At 42.6% G+C, this 26,472-nt stretch overlaps 1 protein-coding gene across 1 annotated transcript in view; it reads left to right on the forward strand.

Annotated features, from left to right (window-relative positions):
* The window catches only part of LOC147728263 (thioredoxin-like), a 119,976-nt gene that overhangs the window by 36,146 nt on the left and 57,358 nt on the right, over window positions 1-26,472 (forward strand). The window contains exon 2 of the mRNA XM_086963762.1: window positions 14,679-14,783. Coding sequence (XP_086819888.1) covers window positions 14,679-14,783 — 105 coding nt within the window. The remainder of the gene's footprint in view (window positions 1-14,678; window positions 14,784-26,472) is intronic.

Below are 26,472 nucleotides of genomic sequence, written 5' to 3' on the forward strand. Positions count from 1 at the left end.
AATAAATGTATTTAAATACATTTATAAATTATACTTTTCTATTACAATACAAACACATTCTATATAAAACCATTTAACCACTTTCTTTTAATATTATTAATTGAAATTGTAATTCAAAGTGTATACATAACTGTATATGAATACAAACACTGATAGAGTGTTTGTAGCAGTGTATGGATACTGACAGAGGAATTGTAGGCCTGAAACACAAGTGGTGAGGTGTTTAGATGACGACATGCATAGTGCATATGACTTTAAACCAGTCTATGGGCCCGATGTAGGTAAATCTACATTTACCACTTCATAAATACCGAATCATACCGAATCGGTATTTATGAAGTGGTAAATTAGAGGGGGGGAGATGTGGGTATTTCAGATTCGGTAAATACCGAATCTGTAAGATTCGGTATTTACCGATTCTGTAAATACCGATTCGGTATCCCCCATTGCTTCCTATGGGCCTTGAAGCCCATAGGAATCAATGGGCATTACCGAATCGGTAATTACCGATTTGTGCAAGGGTGCAGGGGGTGTCACTTTGACACCCTCCAGCACCCCAAAAAAAGGCATGTGAGCCATGTGGCACACAGACATGCCCTAAGGGCATGTCTGTCTGTCACATGGCATAGGTGTGCATGCACACATGTGCATGCACACCTGGATTCGGTATTTTAACACCCAATTGGATTGGGTGTTAAAATACCGAATCTGAAGGGCCTGTGGGACTGAAAGTAGTCCCACCTACATCCCAAATTTAAAAAATCGGTAAAATTACCGATTCGGTATTTTTGCGATTCGGTAATTTTACTGAATCGGTAAAATACCGAATCGGACAAAAAAAGGTCCCCTACATCTCAGTAGGCCAAATACCGGTCGGAAACGGCCGAAATCGGCCGTTTCCGACCGGTATTTGGTACCTACATTGGGCCCCAAGAGCTAAGGCCCTGGTTCCCTGCATGAGTACTTATGTACTAATTTTAAAGCACTTATCTGTCAGCAAACACATGAATTTGTGATAATACCCGCGAAGCACACCTAGTGCTGTTTATCCTATCGCCAGCTATCCCTGGATTTCATCGGTGAGCCAGCGCAGTATTACCAACGTGTTTTCCAAAGTCAATAAGAAATACAGCTATACTGGCGATAAGCACGAATATCGCAGAAAAAACATCGATAATTCATGTTCCCAAGTGAAAAGCTTCTTAATATGGCAGTGTAGACTTAACATGTCAATTCACCTCCCATATTAAGCATGCTTAAGACAACTTCAGAACACACATTAGGATCCGACATAAACAGCGGTTAGCGTGAGTTTTGCTATTGCTCCTCAAATCCACGGCCACCTTCTAAATACAACACTGTTGTGGTAGTACCCTCCTCCATGTTCTATTATCATAAGAACACCTACCTTGCCTCTGGGAACGCCTACATTGCATCTCATTGGAGATGCGAGACAAGGCGTTAACAAACCGGCTGGTAAAATGCGTTAATGCATGTTAGCACCACATAGTAAATAGGTCAATGTAATTTCCACGGCATTTTTGGCGTTTAGAGCCAACAATTTGGTGAAATGACCCTTGTTGATATGCCCCAATGTGATTCTAGAAAATCAAGATTACTGCCTGCACAGGATAGGTTGTTAAGCATTTATGTGTCTGCAAAGACATGAAATACCCAAATGCTTCTCTGACAATAGTTCCCAAATGCACACAGACTCACAATGTGATTGTAGACAAGTAACACAGGGGCATATTACCAAGCAACAGCGATAATTTTCGCTATTGCTTGGTTAGCGTGAAAAAATTATCGCCGAGCTGTGGCGATTTTTATCGCAGATAGACCTTGGTATTACCAAGGTTTATCGCAAATGCGATAAAAATCGGCAGCAATCCATGAATATCGCTGAAAAGTCAGCGATATTCATGCATTAGCGAGCTAATGCTCTTAGCCATATTATCCACCTCCCATTGGATAACATGGCTAAGAACTGCTCAGGGCAGGTGTTAGCTTTTGGAGATATTCGCACTTAGCGCGAATATCTCCAAAAGTTGGTAATAGGAGATAGCGATGTTAGCGACTGTTTCTAGTCGCTAACATCTTGGCACACCCACTTTGCATGTCATTAGTGATAAATATCACTGACATGCAAAGTGGGGCCCAAGATGGTCGCTATCTCCTACTAGCTGTCGCTAACTGGTGTTAGCGACAGATAGGTAATAGGGAGATCATTGTATCTCCGCTTTCTTGGCTTTTAAAGCCTAAAAAGCGGAGATAAACCCCCTTGATAATATGCCCCACGATTCCTTGGACATTTACTAATCTGGAAGAAGTAATATGACTGCACACATTCCACACATTTCAACACTGCACTTTAATCTGAAAGCCTCACTAATTGTGCAAATGCATGAGCAATGACTGCCTTCTAATGCTACTAAAACTTCACAACATAAAAGATTTTAAAGCAGTTATTTGTCAGCCAACACATGAAGGGGCATATTAAAAACAATTTGCGATAATGCCCGCAAAGCACACATAGCGCTGTTTATCCTATCGCCAGCTATCCCTGGATTTCATCGCCGAACCAACGCAGTCTTACCAAAGCATTTTCCAAAAGCGATAAAAAAATCCATATATATCCAGCTATATCGGTGACAAGCACCAATATCTTGGAAAGTACAGTGATAATTCATGTTTGCAAGTAAAACCCTTGTTCATATGAGAATGTAGACTTAACATGTCAATCCATCTCACATATATAGCATACTAAAGTCAATTTGTAATGTAATGTAATGTAATGTAATGTAATGTAATGTAATGTATGTAATGTATAGGCATTTATATAGCGCACTACTTACCCGGAGGGTCCCAAGGCGCTTCGACCGCTGCGAAACCCTTCCTGGCTTCCCTGAGAGATGGTCCCTTAATGGGTATCTCCGGGGTGAGACCAGGCCTCCCCGGCGGTCTGGTGGGGCCGTTAGTGAAGATGAGGCAAGCTAATGCCCAGAGTTGCCAAGTGTGATCGCTGATCAGAGTGGGCACTGAGGCGAGAGAATTATCGAGTCCGCTGACCCTGGTCCAGAAACCTGCCGCACCGGGAATCGAACCCTGGTCCCGGGCCGTCCTCTGCTCTCGGGTCTGCCGCCTCTAACCAGTGAGCCACACTACTTCACTAATTTCAGAGTAGACGTTAAAATTCGGCATAAACCGCGGTTAGGGTGAGTTTTGCTATCGCTCTTCAAGTCCAAAGCTGCCTTGTAAATACAACGCTGTTATAGTAACGCCCTCTTCCATGTTCTATTGTCATAGGAACATCTACCTTGCCTCTGGGAACCTACCGCATAGTAAATAGGGCGATGTAATTTTCTCCGCATTTTTGGCTTTCAAAGCCAAAAATGCGGCGAAATGGCCCTTGTTAATATGCCCCAATGCCATTCTAGACAAACAAGACTACTCCCTGCACTTTAGCAGTAGAACACATTACTCCTATTGAAAACACATACAACCCCTCTCAAATTAATAACTCACCTTTCAATTTGATTTGTAGATTAATAACTATGTCAGTCACACAAGATTTTCTTAATCAAAATCTCTGTACTGCACTGATCTTAGGAAAACCAAAACATGGCAAACATTCCCTCTCATTCTGCACACATATACATGTAAATATCAAATCACATTGCTTCCCACATTAATTCAAAAGCACATTTCTGTTGGTTATACATTTCAACACTTTCAAATTGACATACGTTTGAACCCTACCCCCAGTCTGCTTACCATAGTAACAGTTCATGGAACACTCACCTGAGCACACAGGTCACAAGTTCAGCACACAATGTTGCTAATCCAAACTGCAAGTGTGCTTGACTTTTCAAAATGTCAGCTTATCGTATGTAATGTTCCTTTCAAACAGTTTTTGTTAACCAATAAGAAACATGCTTTGAAAAAGAGAAACATGTACCCTACTTTTCAGTGTACAATGTTCTCAAACAGCCAATCATTTCTCTTCTTTCTTCAAAACTGCATCTTATCCACCATTTTAGAAAAATCTTACTTGTCAAACTGGAATTTCGCATTCAGACACCTTCTAAGTACATCCAGACCTCCCGTCAAGATGCTTAGAGTGTGGATTGTGGGACACAGCTATATTTTCTGGAGCTAAATGTATGCAGAAAATAGAGACATTGCCAAAAACCTAGCTTTGCCAAATGTAGACATTGAATGGATTGGACAGAGAGGGTTAAAGTGGCACCAATTCATGCCATTGGTTAAATCCTTTTTGCTTCTCCAACAACCTGACCTCATATTTGTGCACTGTGGTGGCAATGACCTAGGCACTTTGACTGGGGTAGGTATGGAAATGCTTATAAAGGACACCTTTGGAGAATTGGTGTCACTTTTCCCCCAAACTGCCTTTGTTTATTCTAACATATGCCAAAGGCAGAAATAGAACTGGTCCAATCAATTTTGTCCACAGACTGAGAAGACTAGGAAAGATGTCAATAAATCGGTTTCTGCTTTTCTCCGAGATTTTAGGATGGGGTCCATTTACCATAACAATCTGTGTTTTAATATGGACAGCATCTATAGGAGAGATGGTGTACATTTTACAGATGAGGGTAACAGAGTCTTCCTCATCAACTTTAGACTCTGCATCGGTACTTATTTGTAGGTACCCAAATCTCTGAATAAACACAAGGGCTCTTTTTAGAGCCACCTAAGACCTAAACACATAAGCTTGATATATATCTGAAAAATATTCCTTTTTTTCTCTTGGAGTCACTCACCCAACACGTTCACACCAAGGGGCCGTGCTGGGAGTCTCGCACCCAGAATGTGCACATCATGGGGCTGCGCTGAGCACCGCGCTGGGTTTGCAACTCCTAATTTCCTAGTAAAAAAAAAAATACCACCTATCACTAATTTCTATTCTCCCCGGGGACCCCATCCCCCGGGTCTATATACAACGTTGGTGACCGTGGAGGGAGCCTTAATGCCCTACATGGTCCCAGACTACTCCCCGCGTCCTTCGAGAGCCGGCATTGCTTTTTCACACAGGGAGCTGCTAACATGCAGCTCCCCATGTGGAAATCCAATCTGGTTTGCATATTGAAACAGAAAATCCAAACAAAGATTCCTATGACTGGGCGGGAGCCTCAGCTCCACCCTGCCATGCAAACAGCAGTGTCCCGGGGATGGGCATCTGAGGCACTGCAGGAGTCCCCTCGGGGGTTGTGCTCCCCCGGGCCCTCAGCGGCTCCAAGAGGAGAGCCACGCGGCCCCCCCTCCCACAATATAAAAATCCCCGGGGGACGTGATCCCTGGGGCTAGAAGGACCCCTCTGAGCCCCCCATTACACACTTTTTTTTGCCCCAAGGATTTAGCCCCCCCGAACAAGCGCTGAAGACCGCGCTTCATTTTTATGTGTTTTTTTACAACTGATCCGCGCACCCTGCTCACATTTTTCAGTTTTTCTCAACAAAAAACATGTTTTTTTGGGGCCCTAGGGGTCCTTGGGGGACCCCCTAAGCAGGTCTAGAGGGTCAGGATATTTCTACCCTGCCCCCTTTATATGTTTTGCTCACTTATTCCACTGATTTCTTGAGCCTCGCTTCTACCAAGGCACAAAATGGCTGCCAACACTTCCTGGTTTGGAATGTTAGCAAACAGTTGACAGCCAATTAGCATGCAGCGCGTGATTTAAGGGTGCGCTCAGGGTGCGCTCAGAATACGCAGATCCACCGCGGCCATAGATATATCTATGATTTTACTTTTTTCTCAGCAACTACTAAACGAATTTACACCATTTAACCAAACGGTACAAGTCTGAATCAAGGTCTACCTCTTTGCCGAATTTGGTGTAATTCCATTCAGCAGTTCGGGCTGTAGCCGCGATTAATGGTTCCTTTGGAAAATTGCATGGGGAAAACACGTTTAGGGGCTCCATTTTTTCTCAGCCCCCACTTGACAAATCACCCCAAAACTTTCAGGATAGGAGCAGACTGTAGCGGGCCACCAGTTTTGAACATTTCACGAAGATTTGTCAACCGGCGCCAAAGTTATTCCAAATAGAATGTTGCGGATTTCCTATAAATAATAGGTCCTAATTATAACTACATACTGGCGGCCTCCAGTAGGTAATATAAATACATAAAAAATCTACTGGCAATAGGCAGTTATAGTTAGGTCGAAAAGTTCCCACAGGAAAAGTGTTTCTTATTTTGTCAAAAACTTTGGTGCAGCTTGACGAATCTTCACAAAAGTTTCCCAAAACTTCCCCTGTTTGTTTCAGCTGCTGTGTTGAAAGTTTCAGGGTGATCTGTCAAGCAGGGGCCAATAAAAAAGGGGGGTTCCAAAGCACGTTTTTGCCATGTAATGTCTATGGGGATTTTTCATTTTAGAACACAGTTACAGCCCTAACCGCTGGACGGAATTACACCAAGTTTGACAGAAAGCTAGATATTGGCCGAGAAGCATGCTTTTATGATTTGGTGTAAATCCATTTGGGAATTTCAGAGATTTTTAATTAAAAAAATATAGGGGCATATTATCAAGGGGGCGATAGGCAATTTTCGCCACTTTAGTGGCCGTTTTCGGCCGCTAATTGGTGAAAATTCTATTGCCCTATTAGCAAGCTGTCGCTAACAGCAGTTAGCAGCAGCTTGTAGGCGATAGCGAGCGGTTTGGGGCCCGCTTTGCAAGTTAGCAATAATTATCGCTAATGACATGCAAAGTGGGCGTTCCCAACGCGTTAGCGACTGAAAGCAGTCGCTAACGTCGCTAACGTCTGTTAGCAAGGCAGGCTTAGCGATGTCAATATGCGCGATAAGTCAGAATATCGTCAAAAAACTAACAACTGCCCAGACCAGTTCTTAGCCATGTTATCCAATGGGAGGTGGATAACATGGCTAAGAACATTTAGTCGCTAATGTGTGAATATCGCTGTAGGGAAGGAAGACTTCCTACTCTTAGGGGATTTTAATGTTCATACTGATCAGCCTGAACTGTCAGACACTAGGAGTCTTGCTGATGACTTAGCGACTATTGGCCTCACGCAAAAAAATGAGGGCCCCACACATGAAGGTGGACATTGTATTGATTTAATACACACTAATTTTGATAATATATCATGTAAAACACCGGTACAACTAGAGTCGACTGATCACTTTTTACTGGAATTTAATGTATTCCAAATCAATAAAGGATCCCATAAGAAATCCCTACCCCCTGTTACACGTAGACAATGGCACAAGCTCACACTGGAGGCACTTCAAAATGCCTGGGAAAAACCTGACATTAAGGACATAGATGATGTGGAACATTGTTTAACAACATTCCAAAATTCACTTACCACTGCCATAGATAAAATTGCCCCCCTGAAAACATTCAAGCAATTCCCTGTAGCCAGACAGGAAAAGTGGTACACAGAGGCTCTCAGAACGGAGAAACAAGAATGTAGGAGGATAGAAAAGAGATGGAGAAAATGTCATTCGGAAGATAATAAGAAGGCCCACCGGGCAGCACAAGCTAATTATTACAAACATGTTAAAGCCGCCCGCAAAAATTGCATAACGCAACAACTCACACAAGCTGGTAATTCTCCCAAAGAATTATATCGGATCCTTGAGACATTCGTCAAGCCAACTGCTAGTGTAGGCATAGATGATTTTTCTCAAAGTCTGTGTGAGGAAGTCTCTCTATATTTCGAAAATAAAATTGACTCCATTTATGACAAGATTTTGGTGTCCCAAACAGAAAGAGGTACTTTGAATACACCTCTCCCCAATAAGAACACCAATTTCTCTCTGACCACCTTCCCCCCCATTAATAGTGAAGAACTTGAAACACTAATGACCCATGTAAAATCTGGGTCTCCAGAAGATCTGATTCCTGCCAAAATCTTAATCCCCCTGAGTCCTTTGCTAGGCCCCTATATTCAAGAGGTAATAAATCAGTCCCTAAAGAAGGGAAACGTGCCCACTGTGTGGAAGAGAGCGGTGGTGAACCCCATCCGCAAGAATGCTGTTCTCCCGTGGTCGGAACTTTCCAACCTCCGACCCATCTCCCTCCTACCCTATTTTGGTAAGCTTGCAGAGAAACACGTCAACGCACACCTGTCCATCTACATCGAGGCAGCGGGCGGCCTAGACCACTCTCAATCTGGTTTTAGGCCTAACCATAGCACAGAGTCAGCTCTCCTGTCAGTGACCGATACTATCAGGATGTCACTTGATGGGGGGAGCTCAGTGATTCTGGTGCTATTGGATTTGTCTGCTGCCTTCGACACGGTGTCGCATGACATCCTTCTCGGCCGGTTGAGGGAGGTGGGAATAAAAGGGGCTGCCATGGCATGGTTAGAAAGCTTTCTTGCGGACCGCCAACAAGGTGTCAAATTAGGCTCCTACAACTCCATCTGTAGGAAGCTGACCAAGGGTGTGCCACAGGGCTCTTGCTTGAGCCCCACGTTATTTAACGTATATGTGGCCCCCTTGGCTGACATCATAAGATCTTACGGGTTCACCCCAATCTCCTATGCTGATGACACCCAGCTGCTGTTTCCCTTCCAAACTCTTACACCAACGGTTATAGAATCTTTCCAAAATGGTATGCGAGCCGTGGCAGATTGGATGGCCCACAACTTCCTCCAATGCAACGTGACCAAGACTGAAGTCATGTTGTTTGGAGGGGCCACACTGCTATGGTCCCCCGACTGGTGGCCATCTGAGCTAGGACCTGTTCCGGTACCAAAGCAGACCGTAAAAAATCTGGGAGTGCGTCTAGATCAAGCATTGATCCTAAAAGACCACGTCAACCAAGTCACGGGATCTTGTTTCCGAGTGATAGGGTTGCTTCGACGCATATTCCCCTTCCTACCTGACATCCATAGGAAGACGCTGGTACAAGCACTGGTCATCGGCCGGATGGATTATTGCAATGGACTGCTTATTTCTGCCAATCAAGAACAGCTGGGTAGGCTGCAGGTGGTACAGAATACCGCGGCAAGACTCATTTTAAATGCTTTGCCCCGTACTCCCTCACGCCCTCTCCTCTCTTCACTTCACTGGCTTCCGGTGAAACAGCGCATTGACTTCAAAGTATGTTGTATAATGCACAAATGTATCTACGGATCCGGCCCTCAATATCTAAGAGACATATTTGTCCCCTACTTACCAAGACGTGCTCTACGCTCCAGTAGCACTATGCTGCTTCAGGTCCCTAGGGTGACGAGAGCAAGACAGGGAGGACGGGCCATCTCACTTAAAGGCCCGATGCTCTGGAATTCTCTGCCCCCATTGCTAAGACATACCTCCAACCATCTGTCCTTTAGAAGGAAGTTAAAAACATATCTTTTTTCCCAAGACTAATGTCTTCCCCCGCAATCGCAGTAGCCATATGTCCTTGGTAGTTCCATGATACCTGCTCAGAAGCTACGCGCGGAGATACCCCTTCGGGGCTGATTCAGGCGCGAAATAAGCATATAAATAAATAAATAAATAAATCGCCGAAAAAATTATCGCTTTGGAGATAAACGCAGTTAATAGCACGTTATCTCAGTAATAATAAAATCGTTGCTAAGCCTAGTTAGCGATAAATATCGCTAATCGTTGGTAATATGCCCCATAGATATCTGGGGATGCAAGTTCTTACAGTGGTCTCGTGGATCCTACTAAAATTTGATTGGCTGCCAACACTTCAACCGGGAAGTGTTGGCAGCCATCTTGGGACTCTGCTTGAAGCCGAATTTCCACAAACAAAGGAAAAACTTAGGAAAATGACTACCAGCGACCCTGCTGGGGATTAAACGTATTTTTAAAAATGTTATGTTTCAATGAATTTGCAGGTGTACTCACAGCATAATAAAAAATAAAAATACATGCGTTCTCCCGCATATCTTTTTTATGAAGCCTCCGGGTGGCCCAAATCCTTGCAGTGTTTATTAATAAGGTGGGGGGTGCACACATAGCACCCACACACCCTGGGGACCACTACCTTCCTGGGGCAAACAATGTAATGATGCAGGGGGCCCACAAGGCACCCTCGCAGCTCCGGGGACCTCTACCTGTGCGAGAGTGCCAGCGTGGCCCCTCTACAACCCGGGGACTGCCACCTCCCAGTGGCAGTTAAGTTATAGAAATGTGGAAGAGCCCGCACAGCCCCTCTGTAGCCCCAGGACCCACCACCACCCTTGGGTTTAAATAATAATGGAGGCGATCTGTTGCGGACCCCAGCCCGAGGACCACCACCTCCCTGTGGCTGAAGTAAAGGTTGGAAGGGGGCCACACTCTCTCTTCCTGGAGCCATAGATGGCCCTGGGGACTGACACCCCCTGGACCAACACCTGCTATTCCCCGGGGACATAGCTGGTTGCTATGGCTTGCTATGGCTTGGCAGGAGCATTATTGCACACGCCAAGCCAAAGCAAATGCTTCTCCACTTTCAGCAAGCAAGAGCATTAAAAATGCTGCCTCTTGCTGAAAGTGGAGCCGAATTGCTTTTTGAAAGAGGGAGCTGGATGTTCAGCAGCTCCCTCTGTCCAAAAGCAATGCCGTCTCCCACAGGACACAGTGAGCAGGCAGGGACTGCAGGGGCCTTCACTCTCCACCTGCAGTCCCCAACAAAGTGTCTGGGTGCCCTGGGTGGGACCAGGGCACTCAGATTAGAGTCCTGGCCCTTGGGGAGTGGGTCCCCGGGGCCAAAAATGGCTTGAGAGGAGGGCTGCTCAGTCCCCCTAGTTTTTAGTTTAAAAAAATATATTTAAAAAAGGCCAGGTCGCAGGGGATTGGGTCCACACGGTCAAAATCAGCCCATGGAGTGGGACCCTGTGGCCCTCCTTCCCAATTCAAAATAGGCCTGGCCCAGGCAATGGGGTCCCAAAATTGGCCCTGGGAAAAGGGGCTTTTGCGTCCCACTCCCTGAATGCATTGAAAAGGACGAACAAAAAAACATACCGCAAGTCGCACCCCCTATCTTTACCACTCTGCAAACGCACCTCCTGGCACACTGTTGGTTGGGCGATTAAATCCCCTTGGTTGCTGAGGATCCTTGGTGTCCTACAAGACCTCCTGTTACCTACAGTAAGACCCTCAAAGGGGTTTTTCTGAAATGTCGTTGGAGGCCACACCCCCTTTCTTCATTATTATGCAAGCGTGCCTCCTGGCGCACTACTTGTTTGGGAATAAAGTCCCCTTGCCTGCTGCAGATCCTTGGGGGCCAGAAACCTCTTGTTATACCTTCCTCGAAGTCCCACACTGCGAGATTGCTGAGAGGTGGTCAGAGGCTGCGCCCCCTTTTCTCACCACTCTGAAAAGGCACCTTCTGGCACACTACTAGTTGAGGGGAACAGTCCAATTGAATGCTGATGGTCCTTGGGGGCCAACAAGCCCTCCTGTTACCTCCAGTAAATCACAGACAGACCACTCTGAAAATGTACCTCCTGGAGCACTGCTGGTTGGGGAATGAAGTCCCCTTGGCTCCAGAGAGTCCTTGAGGGCAAACGACCTCTCCTGGTACCTCCAGTAAGTCCCACACTGCAGGATTACTGACAGGTCTTCTAAGGCCACGCCTCCATTTTCCACCACTCTGCAAATGCACCTCCTGGTACATTGCTGTTTGGGAATAAAGTCCCTTTGGCTCCAGAGGGTCCTTGGGGGCCAACTACCTATTCTATTACCTTCAATAAGTCCCACACTGTGGGTCTCCGGAGAGGTCTTTGAATACCATGCCCCCTTTTTCCACCACTCTGCAAACGCACCTTCTGGCACACTGTTGGTTGGGAGATGAGGTCCATTGGATACTTAGGGGCAGATTTATGACGGACTTGCGCCACGTTTACGCCGCCATTGCGTGACGCAACGGCGCGGAAACGTGGCGCATCCCTTCGATCTATTTACAACGTGACGCATCTAGGCAGATGCATCACGTTGTAAAGCCCTGCTCCACATGAAACCTGCGTCAGGTTTCATGTGGGCGTTCTGTCGCAGGGTGGGCGTTCCCTCAGAGGAAAGCCCGGTAAAACTGACGCAGTGAAATCTACAAGATTTCACTGAGTCAGTTTTACGAGGCTGCTGCATCAAATCCTTATGCCTGCTTGAAGCAGGCGTAAGGAGTGACGCACCACGTTATGTATGGGTGGCCTCTGTACATTGCAGGAGTTGCGTCGCACTTGCGACGCTACTCCAGCAATGCGCCGCCCGTACACCACAAGATGCGACACGCATCTGCCCTTCCTTGCACCATGGTGAACCGCATTGTAAATGCGGCGCATCTGTGGTGCCACAAGGAGGGAATTGCGTGACGCATCAGTTCTGGCGCTTCCCTGCTGATTTGCAGAGATGCGCCAGAACTCATAAATCTGCCCCTTAGTCCTTGGGGGCCAGGATCCCCTTCTGTTACCTCCAGTAAGTCCCATACAGAGGGATAGCTGAGAGCTGGTCAGAGGCCCCACCCTCTTTCTCCACCACACTGCAAATGTGACTACTAGTTAAAAGACCTTAGAAAGTTCACTGGAAAAAGCGAAGTACAAGAACGTTATTGTTGGAAAACGGAATTGAAAAAAACGTATAGTTAGGCTCAGGGTTCTCTCATAGAAAACCAGTGGAATTCAGCAGTTATAGTGAACCCCCCCCCCCTCCCCCCCCCCCCCCCTATGCACTGCTAATGACCTCACATATTACATCACTCATAACATGGTCAGTGACACCACTGATGACATCTCAAATGGCATCACTATTTTCGGGTAATATGTGTTTTGAAGCTGGGGACTACATTGATATGAAATCCTATGGAAATCCTATGGACTTGGCATTCTTGCTTAACTTTTGCAAGCTCATTTCACTATAATGTGTGCTGCAATTAATGATAAGTCCAACCCTATTTTCCTCAAGTTTAATTTGAGACTGGCCTTTGTCATTTAGACTTTAATTAATATTTGGCAGGACAACACATGAGTTCTGTCCTAGCTGCATGTTACTTGTTAGGAACAGCGATATATAAATCACTCTTGTAACATGATGCTCATGGGATTATTGAAAATAAAATGCCATTACAGGTCCCTTCTGAACAATGAACATACACAACTACAGACCAGTTTCAGCCTTGTTGGTCCTTATCTGTGAGATGCAGCTTGAGTCCTGTGGCACAGCCGTCCTGTTCGGATGGGGCGTAGCTTCATAATTTGGAGTTAACAATTCCTATTTGAGCTTGATGAAGTCTGATAGTCATAAGATTGATACTTCTCAATAATACTACAGAGAGTTATAAATATGATGAACTGTAATGCAATCCAGAGTATTTATGTTTCTGTAATTAACTAAAACATTCCACCTATCACTTTTCTGTGTTTCTCAGTGAAATACCCCACGTGTGATGGGTATTTCCAGATGTGGATCCCGTGCTCGTTGTGCCAAGGAATACAAGGTACTCCTCACTGATGAAGCCCATTTAGACTTAAACAAGTCGATCTCGTGCAAAGGGGACAAGACCATACAGTTGAGGTTAGATTGTTAATATTGAAACATAACGAAGTCTGATTTGCATAAGGTTGGTCTGTCTGTAGTGGTAAAGTGAGCAGAAAAATGATAGTCTAGAATCCATGTGAGAGTAATTATTATAGGCTGAGGTTTATAAAGTAATTCCAGCATTCAGGGCCATATTATCAAGAAAGGGAGATACATTATCGCCTCTTTTATCGACAGGAAACTGCTGCTAAAGCGGCGATAATGGGCTTGATAATATGCCCTTGTAAATTCCCATAGAAGCCCAGGTTATGGTGTTAACCTGGGCTTCTATGGGAATTCACAAGGGCATATTATCAAGCCCATTATCGCCGCTTTAGCGTCATTTCCTGCCGATAAATGCGGTGATAATGTATCGCTCAGTCTTTTATGTTTTCAGTTTGCAGCATAAGATGTAGGGCAGCTGCTCATCAATTAATATTTCTTAGTTCTCTAACGTCACAACGACATTTTAAAGACATCTGTTTGGTTTGAGTGTGTCATGAATTGTACTACTCTTTCCATACATGAGGCCGACATTCTGGAAAACTTTACCAATCAAAAGTGGTGGTTCAGAAATGTACCAAGAGCTCCTTCACTGCTGTTGAGAATGCCAAGGATACTAAGAAAATCTCATTAAGCGCCTAATGGAACACCCCCAGGGTAAATACACCTTTGCATTTTGTGTTCTCGATTGAACAATTACGGACACATTCAGTTGTGCTACTACAAATTTTGCATAGAAGTTCAAATAGTTCAATTTGTATTGCAAAATAACTATGTTTTGATGATAAACTTTTCCTTCTATATTTGGGACAGGATTCCTTACCTGTGGCCTTGTCTTCATCCGCCATGCTGAAAAGCAGTCATGCTGAGGAAACACAGATTGCATGGATTTCATGTGCATGTCCTAGTTTTATTGGCATTGTTTCTCGTATGACGTGTGCTCCAGCTGGTAACTTCAACTACTGACAATGTATAGTAGGATTGATGTCACCAAGTCACTTAAAATAACACAGTTTATAGCTAACAACTCTTCCAGGTATTAACAACATATGTGTGGCTATTGTGGTAGCCTGGGAACTGTTAAACATTTTATACATCAGTTTTTTATTGGAAGCATTTGTCTTAAAATTGTGTACTAAACTGACAACGTTGCCAACATGATTGTTTTATAATTTTTTGCAGGAGGATTTTTATAATTTATTGCGTAATGCTGGCTCCAAGCTTGTAGTTGCTGAATTTCTTTCAAAACGATGTGGCCATTGCAGAGCAATGAGTGGTTCTTTTACTGTAAGTAAGTAAAAATGTAACTGATGATGTAATGTTTTTACTTTTTATGATGAAAATAATTGATGGAAAGTATGTATGGAGAAGTTTGTTGGATTGTAAATATTCTGAGTGAGTAAACAAATATACAATGAATATATGAAGTAATACACCTGCATTCAAACCGTAGGGAATCATTTTTATTCACAGCTCCATGGTTCAATCAGTATGTAATCCCACCATTGAGCCTATTTTGGTCTCAGACTATGCATGCTTCTCCATTACTCTAAATTTCACTAATTCTCCTCCAAAAACTAGATCTTTGAGAAAGAATGATGAGATTATTGAGTATCCAGTTTCCAGACCTACACTAGCACAAACGTTAACTAATTTTTTCAAGGATAATTTTGCTTCTGATTTTGATGAATGCACCCAATGGGATGCTATGAAGGCATGTGAGGTTAGGTGTTTGATGTTAGGCATCATGGCAAATAAAAACAGGCGGCTGAATTCTAAAATAAATATCTTGGAGAAAGAAATGCAGGTTCTAGAACAGAGAGAATTAAAGACCTTAAGTCCAACAATTCCCCCAAAATCAAACAGCTTAAATACGAATACAACAAGATACTTAGTGAAAGAGCACATGTATGGTCAACCAAAATGATATCTAGAAACATATTCAAATGTAATAAATCTAGGAGACTACTGTCTCTTACCCTTAAGAACACTGAAAAATCCATCAACATCTCAGTCATTAAAGATCATTTAGGGTGCCTACAAACTGATCCTTCAAAAACGGTAGATACTTTTTGTAACTTTTATTCACAAGTGTATAATTCCATGATTTCTAATAATAATGATTGTGCAACCTGGTGTAAATCTTTCTTAGAACCTCTCCAAGTGCCCACAGTCCCAAAAGAGCCCCTCACACAGCTAAATAACCCCATTACACAACAAGAAATAGCTTTAAGAATTAAATGGTTGAAACTAAACAAAGCTTCTGCCCAGATGGCTTTACGGATTCCTTATACCACACCTACCAACATCTATTACAGCCTCATATTCTTACCCTTTTTCAAAAGTTCGACTCAGTGGGCAAACTAAGAGGTTCTTTTTCGAAGAAACACATTGCGACGATTTCCAAAGAGGGAAAGGACTCTCTGGATACAAAAAATCCAGACCAATCTCATTATTAAGTAAGACTACAAAATATATCCTAAAATGTTGGCACTCCAACTTGAGAAAGTACTTCCAATACTTATACACCCATCTTAGACAGGTTTTGTAAAAAGCTGCCTTTTGGCTGTTATTATTCAGACCTTCTCTCCTGTTTTAGAATCAAACTGCTTTCCTCTCGGGCTCTGGACACAGAAAAATGTTCAACAAGGTTTCTTGGCCCTTTTTACAAGCCACTTTAGAAAAATCCAATCTAGGTACCAGGTTTATTCACTTGCCCATGGCCAAATACTGCAATACAATAGTCCGTATCAAATTGAAGGGACACATTTTGGATGCTTTTGATTTATCTCAAGGAAAGAGACATGGTTGCCCCTTATTCCCTCTATTATTTATTTTATCAATTGAACCTCTGCTACATTCCATTCACATTAATGAGAAAACCAAAAGTATCCCTTTCAGAAGCAGGGGTCAGAAACTAGCTGCATATGCAGATGATTTCCTAATCTTTTCCACCGAGACATAGAATTCCTGAAAAGTTAAATGTACTCACAGGTTATGCTAAGGTCACTGGTTACTCCTGTAATAAGGAGAAAACTGAAGTCTTGCCCCTTAACAATTTATGTCTTCCATTAATGGGATTATCCTCAAATCTTAAATGGCAACAAAATAAACGTATATACTTGGGTATTGAGTTTGCAAACTCAAAACTAAGAACCATATAGAAACTTCCCTCCTTGCGAAAATCAAAAAGCTTACTGAGGAATGGTCTCTGAAATTCATCACATGGTGGGGTAAATCTGAAACAGTTAAGATGCTCATTGCACCTCAAGTAAACTTGTATCTTAATATGTTACTTCGGCACCTCTCCAACACCTTCTTCACATCTCTTAACGCTTTAATTACTACTTTCATTTGGAAGAGGAAAAGGGCAAGAATTTCCTTATGTAATTTACAATCAAGCAAACAAAAGGCTGGTATTAACCTCCCCAATGTCCTCTTCTACCAAACTGCCTACCTAATTAGACCAATCATCTGGTGGATACACCCATCAGTTCCTCTTCGTCCTACTTGGGTGGACATAGAAATTGGCCTAACTGCCCTTCTCTCACTTATAAGTATCCTAACAAGAAAACATATAATCAAATAATCAAAGATTCATCTGCAGTTGTCAAAACTAGATACATGTTTTCCTCATAGAATCAAAGAGTCTGTACTTGCCTCCCTATGGCTTAATCCATCTATAAAACTTGATCCTAGCCCCTCTATCTGGGAACGATGGGCATCTATATGTCTACTATATGTCAAAAACATTATATCGCTGGAAGATTCACTAACTTTTGTCACATTAACAACTAAATTCGCACTCCAGCCAGTCAATTTTTATAGCTTCCTGTCTCTCAGCAATTTTAAGAAGCAACATAAAGCAGACTGTGCCAACTTCCTCAATACCTTAATATCTATAAACCGTAAAGTCTCTGTAATCTATAAAATGCTTAAGAAATCCTCTCCTATTTTTATGAATGCGATCCAAAAAACGTGGTAAGCCTCATTCATTAAGCACAATATAGACAACATACCACCGTTGCATTGGCCAGATATATTAAAATCAATGCTATTACATGAAGTTTTGCCTCTCATCTTTCAGTGCAAACTATGTATAACATACAGAGAATTCTGGACTTTGAAACGGCTGTATAAAAGTGGTATTCTTTCTTCAGCTCCCTGTTGGCATTGTTTATTTTATTTATTTCATTTTTAACAACTTGTAAAGTGCAAAAAAACCCGTAGGCGTCTCGGAGCTGTGAGCTGGAGGTACGCAGAAGCTGGTGTGAAACTTATTTATTAAAAAGCCAAATTATAATTTGTTTTCTGAATGATATCAGCATGGAAATAGCGTTAATCTGAAGGGGGAGAGAATTCTATAGTTTAGATGTAGCCACTATGAAACTTCTGTCACCCTAGTTGGCTGTCCTTGTTCTGGGAACAGTCAGCAGACTACCATTTTGATGGAGCCCTGCTCGGCTACCCATTGCGGTAGGTCTCAATCATAGTTTTTAGCTTTTGACTTAGAAACTTTTCTGAAGCTTTTCTTCCCAGGGTCCCTCAAAGGGTAAACAGACATAATATCGATTCCAAAATATCGTTTGGACAAAATATTGAGTAAAAAATATAGACTAGCCAAAATATCGACCAGACATAATATAGGCTACAAAAATATCGAGTAATATCGATAATAATAGCCAAAATATCGAATCAAAAATATAGACTAGACATAATATCGCCTAGATAGAATATAGACAAAAAAAATCGAAATAAGGTAGTTATTAATAATTTTTAATAATTGTGTAATATAAACCTGTAGCGGGTTGTGGGTTTATAGGGGAATAGGGTGGGAAGTAATTTAATTATAATTAATTAATTATGTAAATTATTAATAATTGTTAATTAATTATTAATTGGTAAATAATTAAAATATAATTGGTAAAAAATAATAAATAATTAATAATTCATTTTTAGTAAAATATTTTCTGTAGCGGGTTGTGGGTTTATAGGGGAATAGGGTGGGAAGTAATGTTATTATAATTAATTAATTATGTAAATTAATAATAATTGTTAATTCATTATTAATAGGTAATTAATTAAAATTGAATTGGTAAATAATTATAAATATTTAGTTGATAAATAATTAATATTTAGTAAATAATTTTCTGTAGTGGGTTGTGAGTTTATAGGGGGATAGGGTGGGAAGTTACTTAATAATAATTAATTAATTATGTAAATTAATAAAAATTGTTAATTGTTAATTATTTTTTAGTCATTTTAACCCCTACGCTATCCAGAGCTTTCCCTACTGTTGCACCCACTGGAGTGGGAATAGTAATTTTAACCTCTACGCTATCCAACGCTTTCCTTACTGTTGCACCCACTGGAGTGGGAATAGTAATTTTAACCCCTACGCTATCCAACGCTTTCCCTACTGTTGCACCCACTGGAGTGGGAATAGTAATTTTTACCCCTACGCTATCCAATGCTTTCCCTACTGTTGCACCCACTGGAGTGGGAATAGTAATTTTAACCCTTACGCTATCCAATGTTTTCCCTACTGTTGCACCCACTGGAGTGGGAATAGTAATTTTAACCCCTACGCTATCCAACGCTTTCCCTACTGTTGCACCCACTGGAGTGGGAATAGTAATTTTTACCCCTACGCTATCCAACGATTTCCCTACTGTTGCACCCACTGGAGTGGGATTAGTAATTTTAACCCCTACGCTATCCAACGCTTTCCCTACTGTTGCACCCACTGGAGTGGGAATAGTAATTTTTACCTCTACGCTATCCAACGCTTTCCTTACTGTTGCACCCACTGGAGTGGGAATAGTAATTTTAACCCTTACGCTATCCAATGTTTTCCCTACTGTTGCACCCACTGGAGTGGAAATAGTATTTTTTACCCCTACGCTATCCAACGATTTCCCTACTGTTGCACCCACTGGAGTGGGAATAGTAATTTTTACCCCTACGCTATCCAACGATTTCCCTACTGTTGCACCCACTGGAGTGGGATTAGTAATTTTAACCCCTACGCTATCCAACGCTTTCCCTACTGTTGCACCCACTGAAGTGGGAATAGTAATTTTAACCCCTACGCTATCCAACGCTTTCCCTACTGTTGCACCCACTGGAGTGGGAATAGTAATTTTTACCCCTACGCTATCCAACGCTTTCCCTACTGTTGCACCCACTGGAGTGGGAATAGTAATTCTAACCCTTACGCTATCCAATGTTTTCCCTACTGTTGCACCCACTGGAGTGGGAATAATAATTTTAACCCCTACGCTATCCAACGCTTTCCTTACTGTTGCACCCACTGGAGTGGGAATAGTAATTTTTACCCCTACGCTATCCAACGATTTCCCTAATGTTGCACCCACTGGAGTGGGAATAGTAATTTTTACCCCTACGCTATCCAACGCTTTCCCTACTGTTGCACCCACTGGAGTGGGAATAGTAATTTTAACCCCTACGCTATCCAACGCTTTCCCTACTGTTGCACCCACTGGAGTGGGAATAGTAATTTTAACCCCTACGCTATCCAACGCTTTCCCTACTGTTGCACCCACTGGAGTGGGAATAGTAATTTTTACCCCTACGCTATCCAACGTTTTCCCTACTGTTGCACCCACTGGAGTGGGAATAGTAATTTTTACCCCTACACTATCCAGCGTTTTTCTACTGTTGAATTCACTATAGTTATTACAATAAATTTTAACCAATTTGCTATGCTACGGTAAAAATATTATATATGTTTAGTTAATAATATGTATTTATATATATTTATTATTTTTTTATATTTTTGTAATTTACATTAATTATTTATTAATATTACATTTATTTAATCATTTTAACTAAGTTTATATTAAATATATTTATTTTATATTAGTTTTAACTTAATTTAAAGACATATAAAAAAACGATATTTTGACAATCTATATTATTTACAGTCGATATTTTAGAGTCAATATTTTTGTACTTACCTGTATAAAGATAGAAACTCAATATTTTTTCCCTCGATATTTTTTCATCGATATTCGATAGTCGATATTAATGGGCTCGATATTATTTCAGTGATCCCCCTCAAAGCTCTCAGCCAGTCTGGATTCTGTGAGGGTTCGCCGGCTTGCCGTGCAACAAGCTCCTAGTCAAACTTGTTAAAGTCCGGCCTCCGGAGCTTTCCAGCGGGACAAACCAGGCATCCAGGCCAGCTCACAGTTTTAAAAGTGGGCAACTTGGCTCTCGCAGTTGGACCCGGTCACCTTTCCTACGTTTGGACTTTGAAACGTTTATGGAGATTTTCTTCAGGGGTCCTTCGATGCTCTTCACCAAGCCGGCTTGGGTGAGGGTTCACTGGCTTGGGTATCAGCTTATTCCTGGTCAAACTCTGGAAGTCAAACCTCCAGAGCTTTTGAGCTCGATGAACCTGGACGGCAGGCTCACGGTTGAGGGTCGCCAGCTTAGCTAGCCAGGTCAAGTCTGTCCACAATGGAGCTTTTTTCCAAAGTTGCTCCAAACTTCTCCAAACTTCTGGAACTTCTTCCTGAAGTTCCACAAAAGGTCCCAAAGAGTCCAAAACTTACTCCATGGGTCTGAAAGCTCCAAGATGGTCCTTGAAAGTTTGGGACTTCAGTTCCCATAATCCACTTGAATAAGACCCGTACAAATCCATTGGTAGTACCCCAGGATGAGGATTCTTGCTGGTGATGTTCCAGTTGATCCCTGTTAACCTATAGCTTGCAGGGAGTCTACTCTGTAGTCCTTTTGAAGCAAGTTAAATCCACAGGGCTGTAGTTCAGGTTGTGTAGCAGACACAATCTTCATAGTACAGGGCGTGGTTGGTGCAATCAAACTCCTCCGCATGGACCCTTCTTCTCTCTCGAGTTTCAAGCAGCAAATCTAGAAGGCAGGCTATGCCCCTCTCAGATACTTATTCCAAGTTCTCTGGGCCAAGCAGGGAGGCACTCCTGTCCAATGGGGTGCAGGACAACACCCCAGGGAATGACCACATCCAGCAAAGTTTGGCACTATTTTCTCCCACAGAGTACTATTTCTCCAAAAATCATCATGACGGATTCTCCAGCAGGGAGAGAAGAGCTGGCTAAACACACCCCAGGATGGTTAATCTTCTTATGCCCACATGCATCAAACTCCCGTTTTGCGATTCCAAATTTGCGATTTTTACCGAATTGCAAATATTATGCGAATTCCAATTTGCGATTTCGCAATTCCCATTGATTCCTATGGGCCAAAAGGCCCATAGGAATCAATGGTAATTGTGAATTCTCAAATTGGAATTCACAAAATGTTGATGCATTCCATGGGTGCACGGGGGGGTCCAAAGGACCCCCCCCCCTGCACCCCTGAAATGTATTTTCCAATGGATGTTTCACACACACATGTCCTAAGGACATGTGTGTCTGTAACATGACAGTGTTTAAAATGCTAATTTGAGCATTTTAAACATTTTTCGCAAATTACCACGAGGTTCAACCTCGTGGTAATTTGCACTTGCAATCTTCAAAATCGCAATTTTTTTAAGAATGATGCATTGCATTTAAGGAATCGCAAAATTGCGATTCCTTAAATGCAATCGCATTTCAGAAAATCGCAAAATTAGCGATTTTCAACAAAAACAAATGATGCATCTCAAAAAGCATTTTTGGAATCGCAAACGGCCGATTTTAAGGAATCGCACTGTTTGCGACTCCAAAAATGCTTGATGCATGTGGGCATTAGTCTCTCCCACTTCCCTCTCCTTCCTTAATCCCACCATCTGGCTGGGTTCAAAGACTGACTTATTTTACCTGTCTCCCCCTTCCATTGAGGAATATGTTTTATGACCCCTCCCCCTGCTCCGACATTCCTATGTAGCAGAACCCTGCCCTCACAGAAGAGCTGTCTAACCCCAGGGGCTATTTATTACCTCATCAAAGGAGCCTGGCTAATCCACTTAACTCTTACCAATCGTGACAGACCACTGTAAGGGTGAATTTTGGCTTACAGACCAGAAAGTCTTATAACTTCTTGTGTGTACACTTTAGGAGAAATTCAACAATACCATATTGTTGGAATTATCAACACCATTCTAGGACATCTTTGAATGGCATTTTTATGATTCTCCTAGCAGGAGTTATTAGTTAATACCTTTTTGCCATTTTAGTCTATGTGGCAGGGGATTTGAAACGGGAAAAATGACTTGGGCCATTTGTCCAACACCAGGGCTTATAAAACATCTTTTATAAGGGCCCTGCCTATATCTACATGACCCCACACCGCTGGGATACCTAGGGTAGACTTTAGAGGTTCGTAATATGTAAATATATTGCAGATCCTCACTCCACAGTGCTCCTAGCACAGAAGTCGATTTTGTGAAGCACGTTATCACAATGTGGGGAGTGAAAGGTGCAATTTCGCTAAACCCATGGCATATAAAACTCATTTTTTTCTAAGGGTCTGCCTCATAAATACCTGACCCCCACTTCTGGGATACCTAGGGGAGACCCTGGGGCTACCTAATATGCCTAAACGTTGTACCTTATCATCTTTAAGTGCCCCAAACACCAAAATCGTGTTTGGGCACAATTTGCATTTTAAAAGAAGTCTTGCAATACAGGACTGCGTTTAAACTAACCTCAGGCTTCAGCAGTGCACACATGCAAGTGCAGAAAGGTTGTATGATGTTACAACGGATTCCGTTGCAACTCATGCCTTTACCACGAATGCGTTACAACACAAATGCTATTACCACGCCTTACCTTTACCACGAATATTCCTTTACCACGCATATCTTGACAACGATTTTCGTTGTAAATTTATGCATGGTAAGGGCATACTCCTGTTAAAGGTTATGCTCCTCCCCTGCACATCTGCGCAACCCCCCGACCCCAATCCTTTTTAGAATTACCCCTGCCTGGAACCCTCAATCTTTATATATATATTTTTTTAAACTAAAACTCTGCTTACCTCTACACGTTGTCTCCTCTCCTTGATCTTCCGAGCTGACGTTGCACGTCGTAAAGAGGAAGCGGAAGTGTGTTTCCGTTTCCTCTAACAACGTTGAGTGCCTCCATTGTCTTGACGGAAACAGGTGCGTTTTTCTCGGGGGAGATCCCCCAAGGCCCCTTTTTTTTTGCACACATTTATTTTTTCAGGGGGGAGACCCCACAAGCCCCCGTTTTTTATTTTTTATTTTAACACACATGCCTTTACTACGTATCTCGTAGTAAAGGTATGCGTTGTAAAGGCTATTTGTGGTAACCATGCATGCGTTGTAATGCATGCGTGGTTAACGTTTGCTTGGAAATAGCCACGTTGTAGTCATCAAAACAATGGATTAGAAACTATTTTAGTCCAAATTCCAAAAATCTAAATCAAAAGTTTAGTTTTAAGACAATTTAGAAGATTTTTTAAATCTTAATTCACTTTACTGAAAGGTGTCATTTTTAAACACAGGTCCTCATCCACTCAACTGAACACTGAATTTTGGAAAGTGAGTTATTAGTAGTGGCGAATGTATATCTGCCACTGGCAAGAAGGGCACTAACACAATGTAGGGCTCAGTAGATGTCTTAGAAAATGATTCCTATGTTCAACCCTTGGTAGCGTGGCCGAGAGCAGGCAGGCTTAACTTCAAAGACAGGTATGTAAAGATTTTCAAACACCAATTCAGTAAATAATTAAGACACAATTCACACAAAAAATCCTACACCAATTTATAAAAATAGGAAATATTTGGATCTTTAAAATGACATCAAAACAACCGGAACCGGACATATGAATTTATAAAGATTTAGCACTATATATCACATAGAAACCTATAGGATCTATTGTGACATCTGGTTGCGCTAGACCTGGCCAAAGAAAAAGTTTCAGGTCGACTAACTCTCGCATTAGGCCGCGGTCAAAGTTTCTACCTTCTGAATTAGAAGCTTTTCTTGCTGGGGTCCCTTAAAGCTCTCAGCCAGTCCGGATTCTGTGAGGGTCCGCCTGCTTGCCTTGCAACGACCTCTCGGTCAAACTTGTGTTAGTTCAACCTCCGGAGCTTTCCAGCGGGACAAACCAGGAATCCAGGCCAGCTCGCGGTTGAAGGTGGGTGGCTTGGCTTGCGTGGTTGGTCCCGGTCATCTTTCCTACGTTCGGACGTAGAAATTTTTATGACGCTTTTTCTTTGAAGCAAGTAAGGTCCACAGGGCTGTAGTTCAGGTTGTGCAGCAGGCACAATCTTCAGAGTGCATGGTCTAATTGGTACCAATTAAACCCCTCAGCATGGACCCTCCTTTTCTCTTAAGTTTCAAGCAGCAGAGCTGAGAGGCACTGCACCTCTCAGATACTTAAGCCAAGTTTTCTGGGTCAAGCAGGAGGGCACTCCTGTCCAATGAGGTGCAGGGCAACACCAAGGGCATGACCTCATCCTCCAAAGTATGGCACTATTTTCTCCCAGAGAGCACCCATTCGCCAAAATTCTCCGGAATTTCCTGGATTTTCCTGGATGGTTAATCTCTATAGTCACTACCCTTGCTTCTGCTCATTCCTTCCTTAATCCCACCATCTGGCTGGTTCAAAGAAGAGAGGTGTAAATTGAAACTGACTTATTTTGCCTGTCTCCTCCTTCCATTGAAGTATATGTCTTAAAATTCCTTCCCCTGCTCTGGCATTTTTATGTAGCAAAACCCTGCACTCCCAGAAATGCTGTTGAACCCCAGTGCTATTTATCACCTCATCAAAGGAGCCTGGCTAATCCACTGAACTATGACCAATCAGGACAGACCACTTGTAGGTTGAATTTTGTCTTACAGACAAGAAAGTCTTATAACTTCTTGTCTGTATACTTTAGGAGAAATTCAATAATACCATTTTGTTGGATTTATCAATACCATTCCAAAAAATCTTTGAATTGCATGTTTATGATTCTCCTAGTGGGAATTATTAGTTAATAACTTCTTGCCATGTTAACCTATTCTGGCAGGGGATTTGCAATAGGAAAACTGTTGGGCCATTTTTCCAATATTAGGGCTTATACATCATCTTTTATAAGGGCCCTGCCTACGTCTTCAGGCGCCCACACCCCTGTGATATCTAGGGTGAACATTAGGGGTTCATAATATGTAAACATATTGCAGTACCTTACTCCACAGTCCTCCTAGCACAAAAGTCGATTTTTTTGAAGCACTTTATCACCATGTGGGGAGTGAAAGGTGCAATGTCACTAAGTCCAGATCATATAAAACGTCTTTTATGAGGATCCTCCGTATAAATACCTTACCGCCCACACCTGGGACATCTAGGGGAGACCCTGGGGGTACCTAATATTGTGGTACTGAAAATTCTGGACCCTGCTATTGTGTGGTACCGAAGCTCTACACCCGTGTCGAAAATGTCATCATATCATGACGATTTTGGTATCAGCAGACCGGTAATGATTAAGACATTATACCTATGCATTTGCGTCTTGATTGAGTGACGCAATCACCTTGAAATCGTACTTTCTGTCTTGAACCCTTGGGTTCCATTTTGTGAGCGGCATCCATTTTGTGATTGCCCTTACATAGTCAAAATGACCAAGGCCGAATTCGATCTGAAAGTACACGTACACCTTTGCTGACTCCTCTGTGACCTGGGCGAGCTGACTCCACTGCCTCAAGCCAAACCTGTTCGGGCAGTTCCCATCCCAATGGCCGAGCGAGATTAGCATCAAAGCACAACATGTCATAAACCGTTCATCGCATACAAGCTACATTTAATCACACACACACCTGTCCCTGTTTCTTCTTTATGACTAGTTTTACAAGGAGGAGGTGCCCGATTTTATTGGGGGTTCATCGATATCTGATGGAAGTTCTGGGCCTTGCTGGGTAATCTATCACGAACTGGACAAACTAAAATATGGGCTTGCCATCATGACTCTGCTTTTCCTTTGTATTGAAAATATGTATATTGCCGAACTGTAAAACAAAGAATTCTTGCCTGAAGCTTATAT

This window comes from Lissotriton vulgaris, chromosome 3_1 (genome assembly GCF_964263255.1).
Source record: "Lissotriton vulgaris chromosome 3_1, aLisVul1.2, whole genome shotgun sequence".
Taxonomy (NCBI): domain Eukaryota; kingdom Metazoa; phylum Chordata; class Amphibia; order Caudata; family Salamandridae; genus Lissotriton; species Lissotriton vulgaris.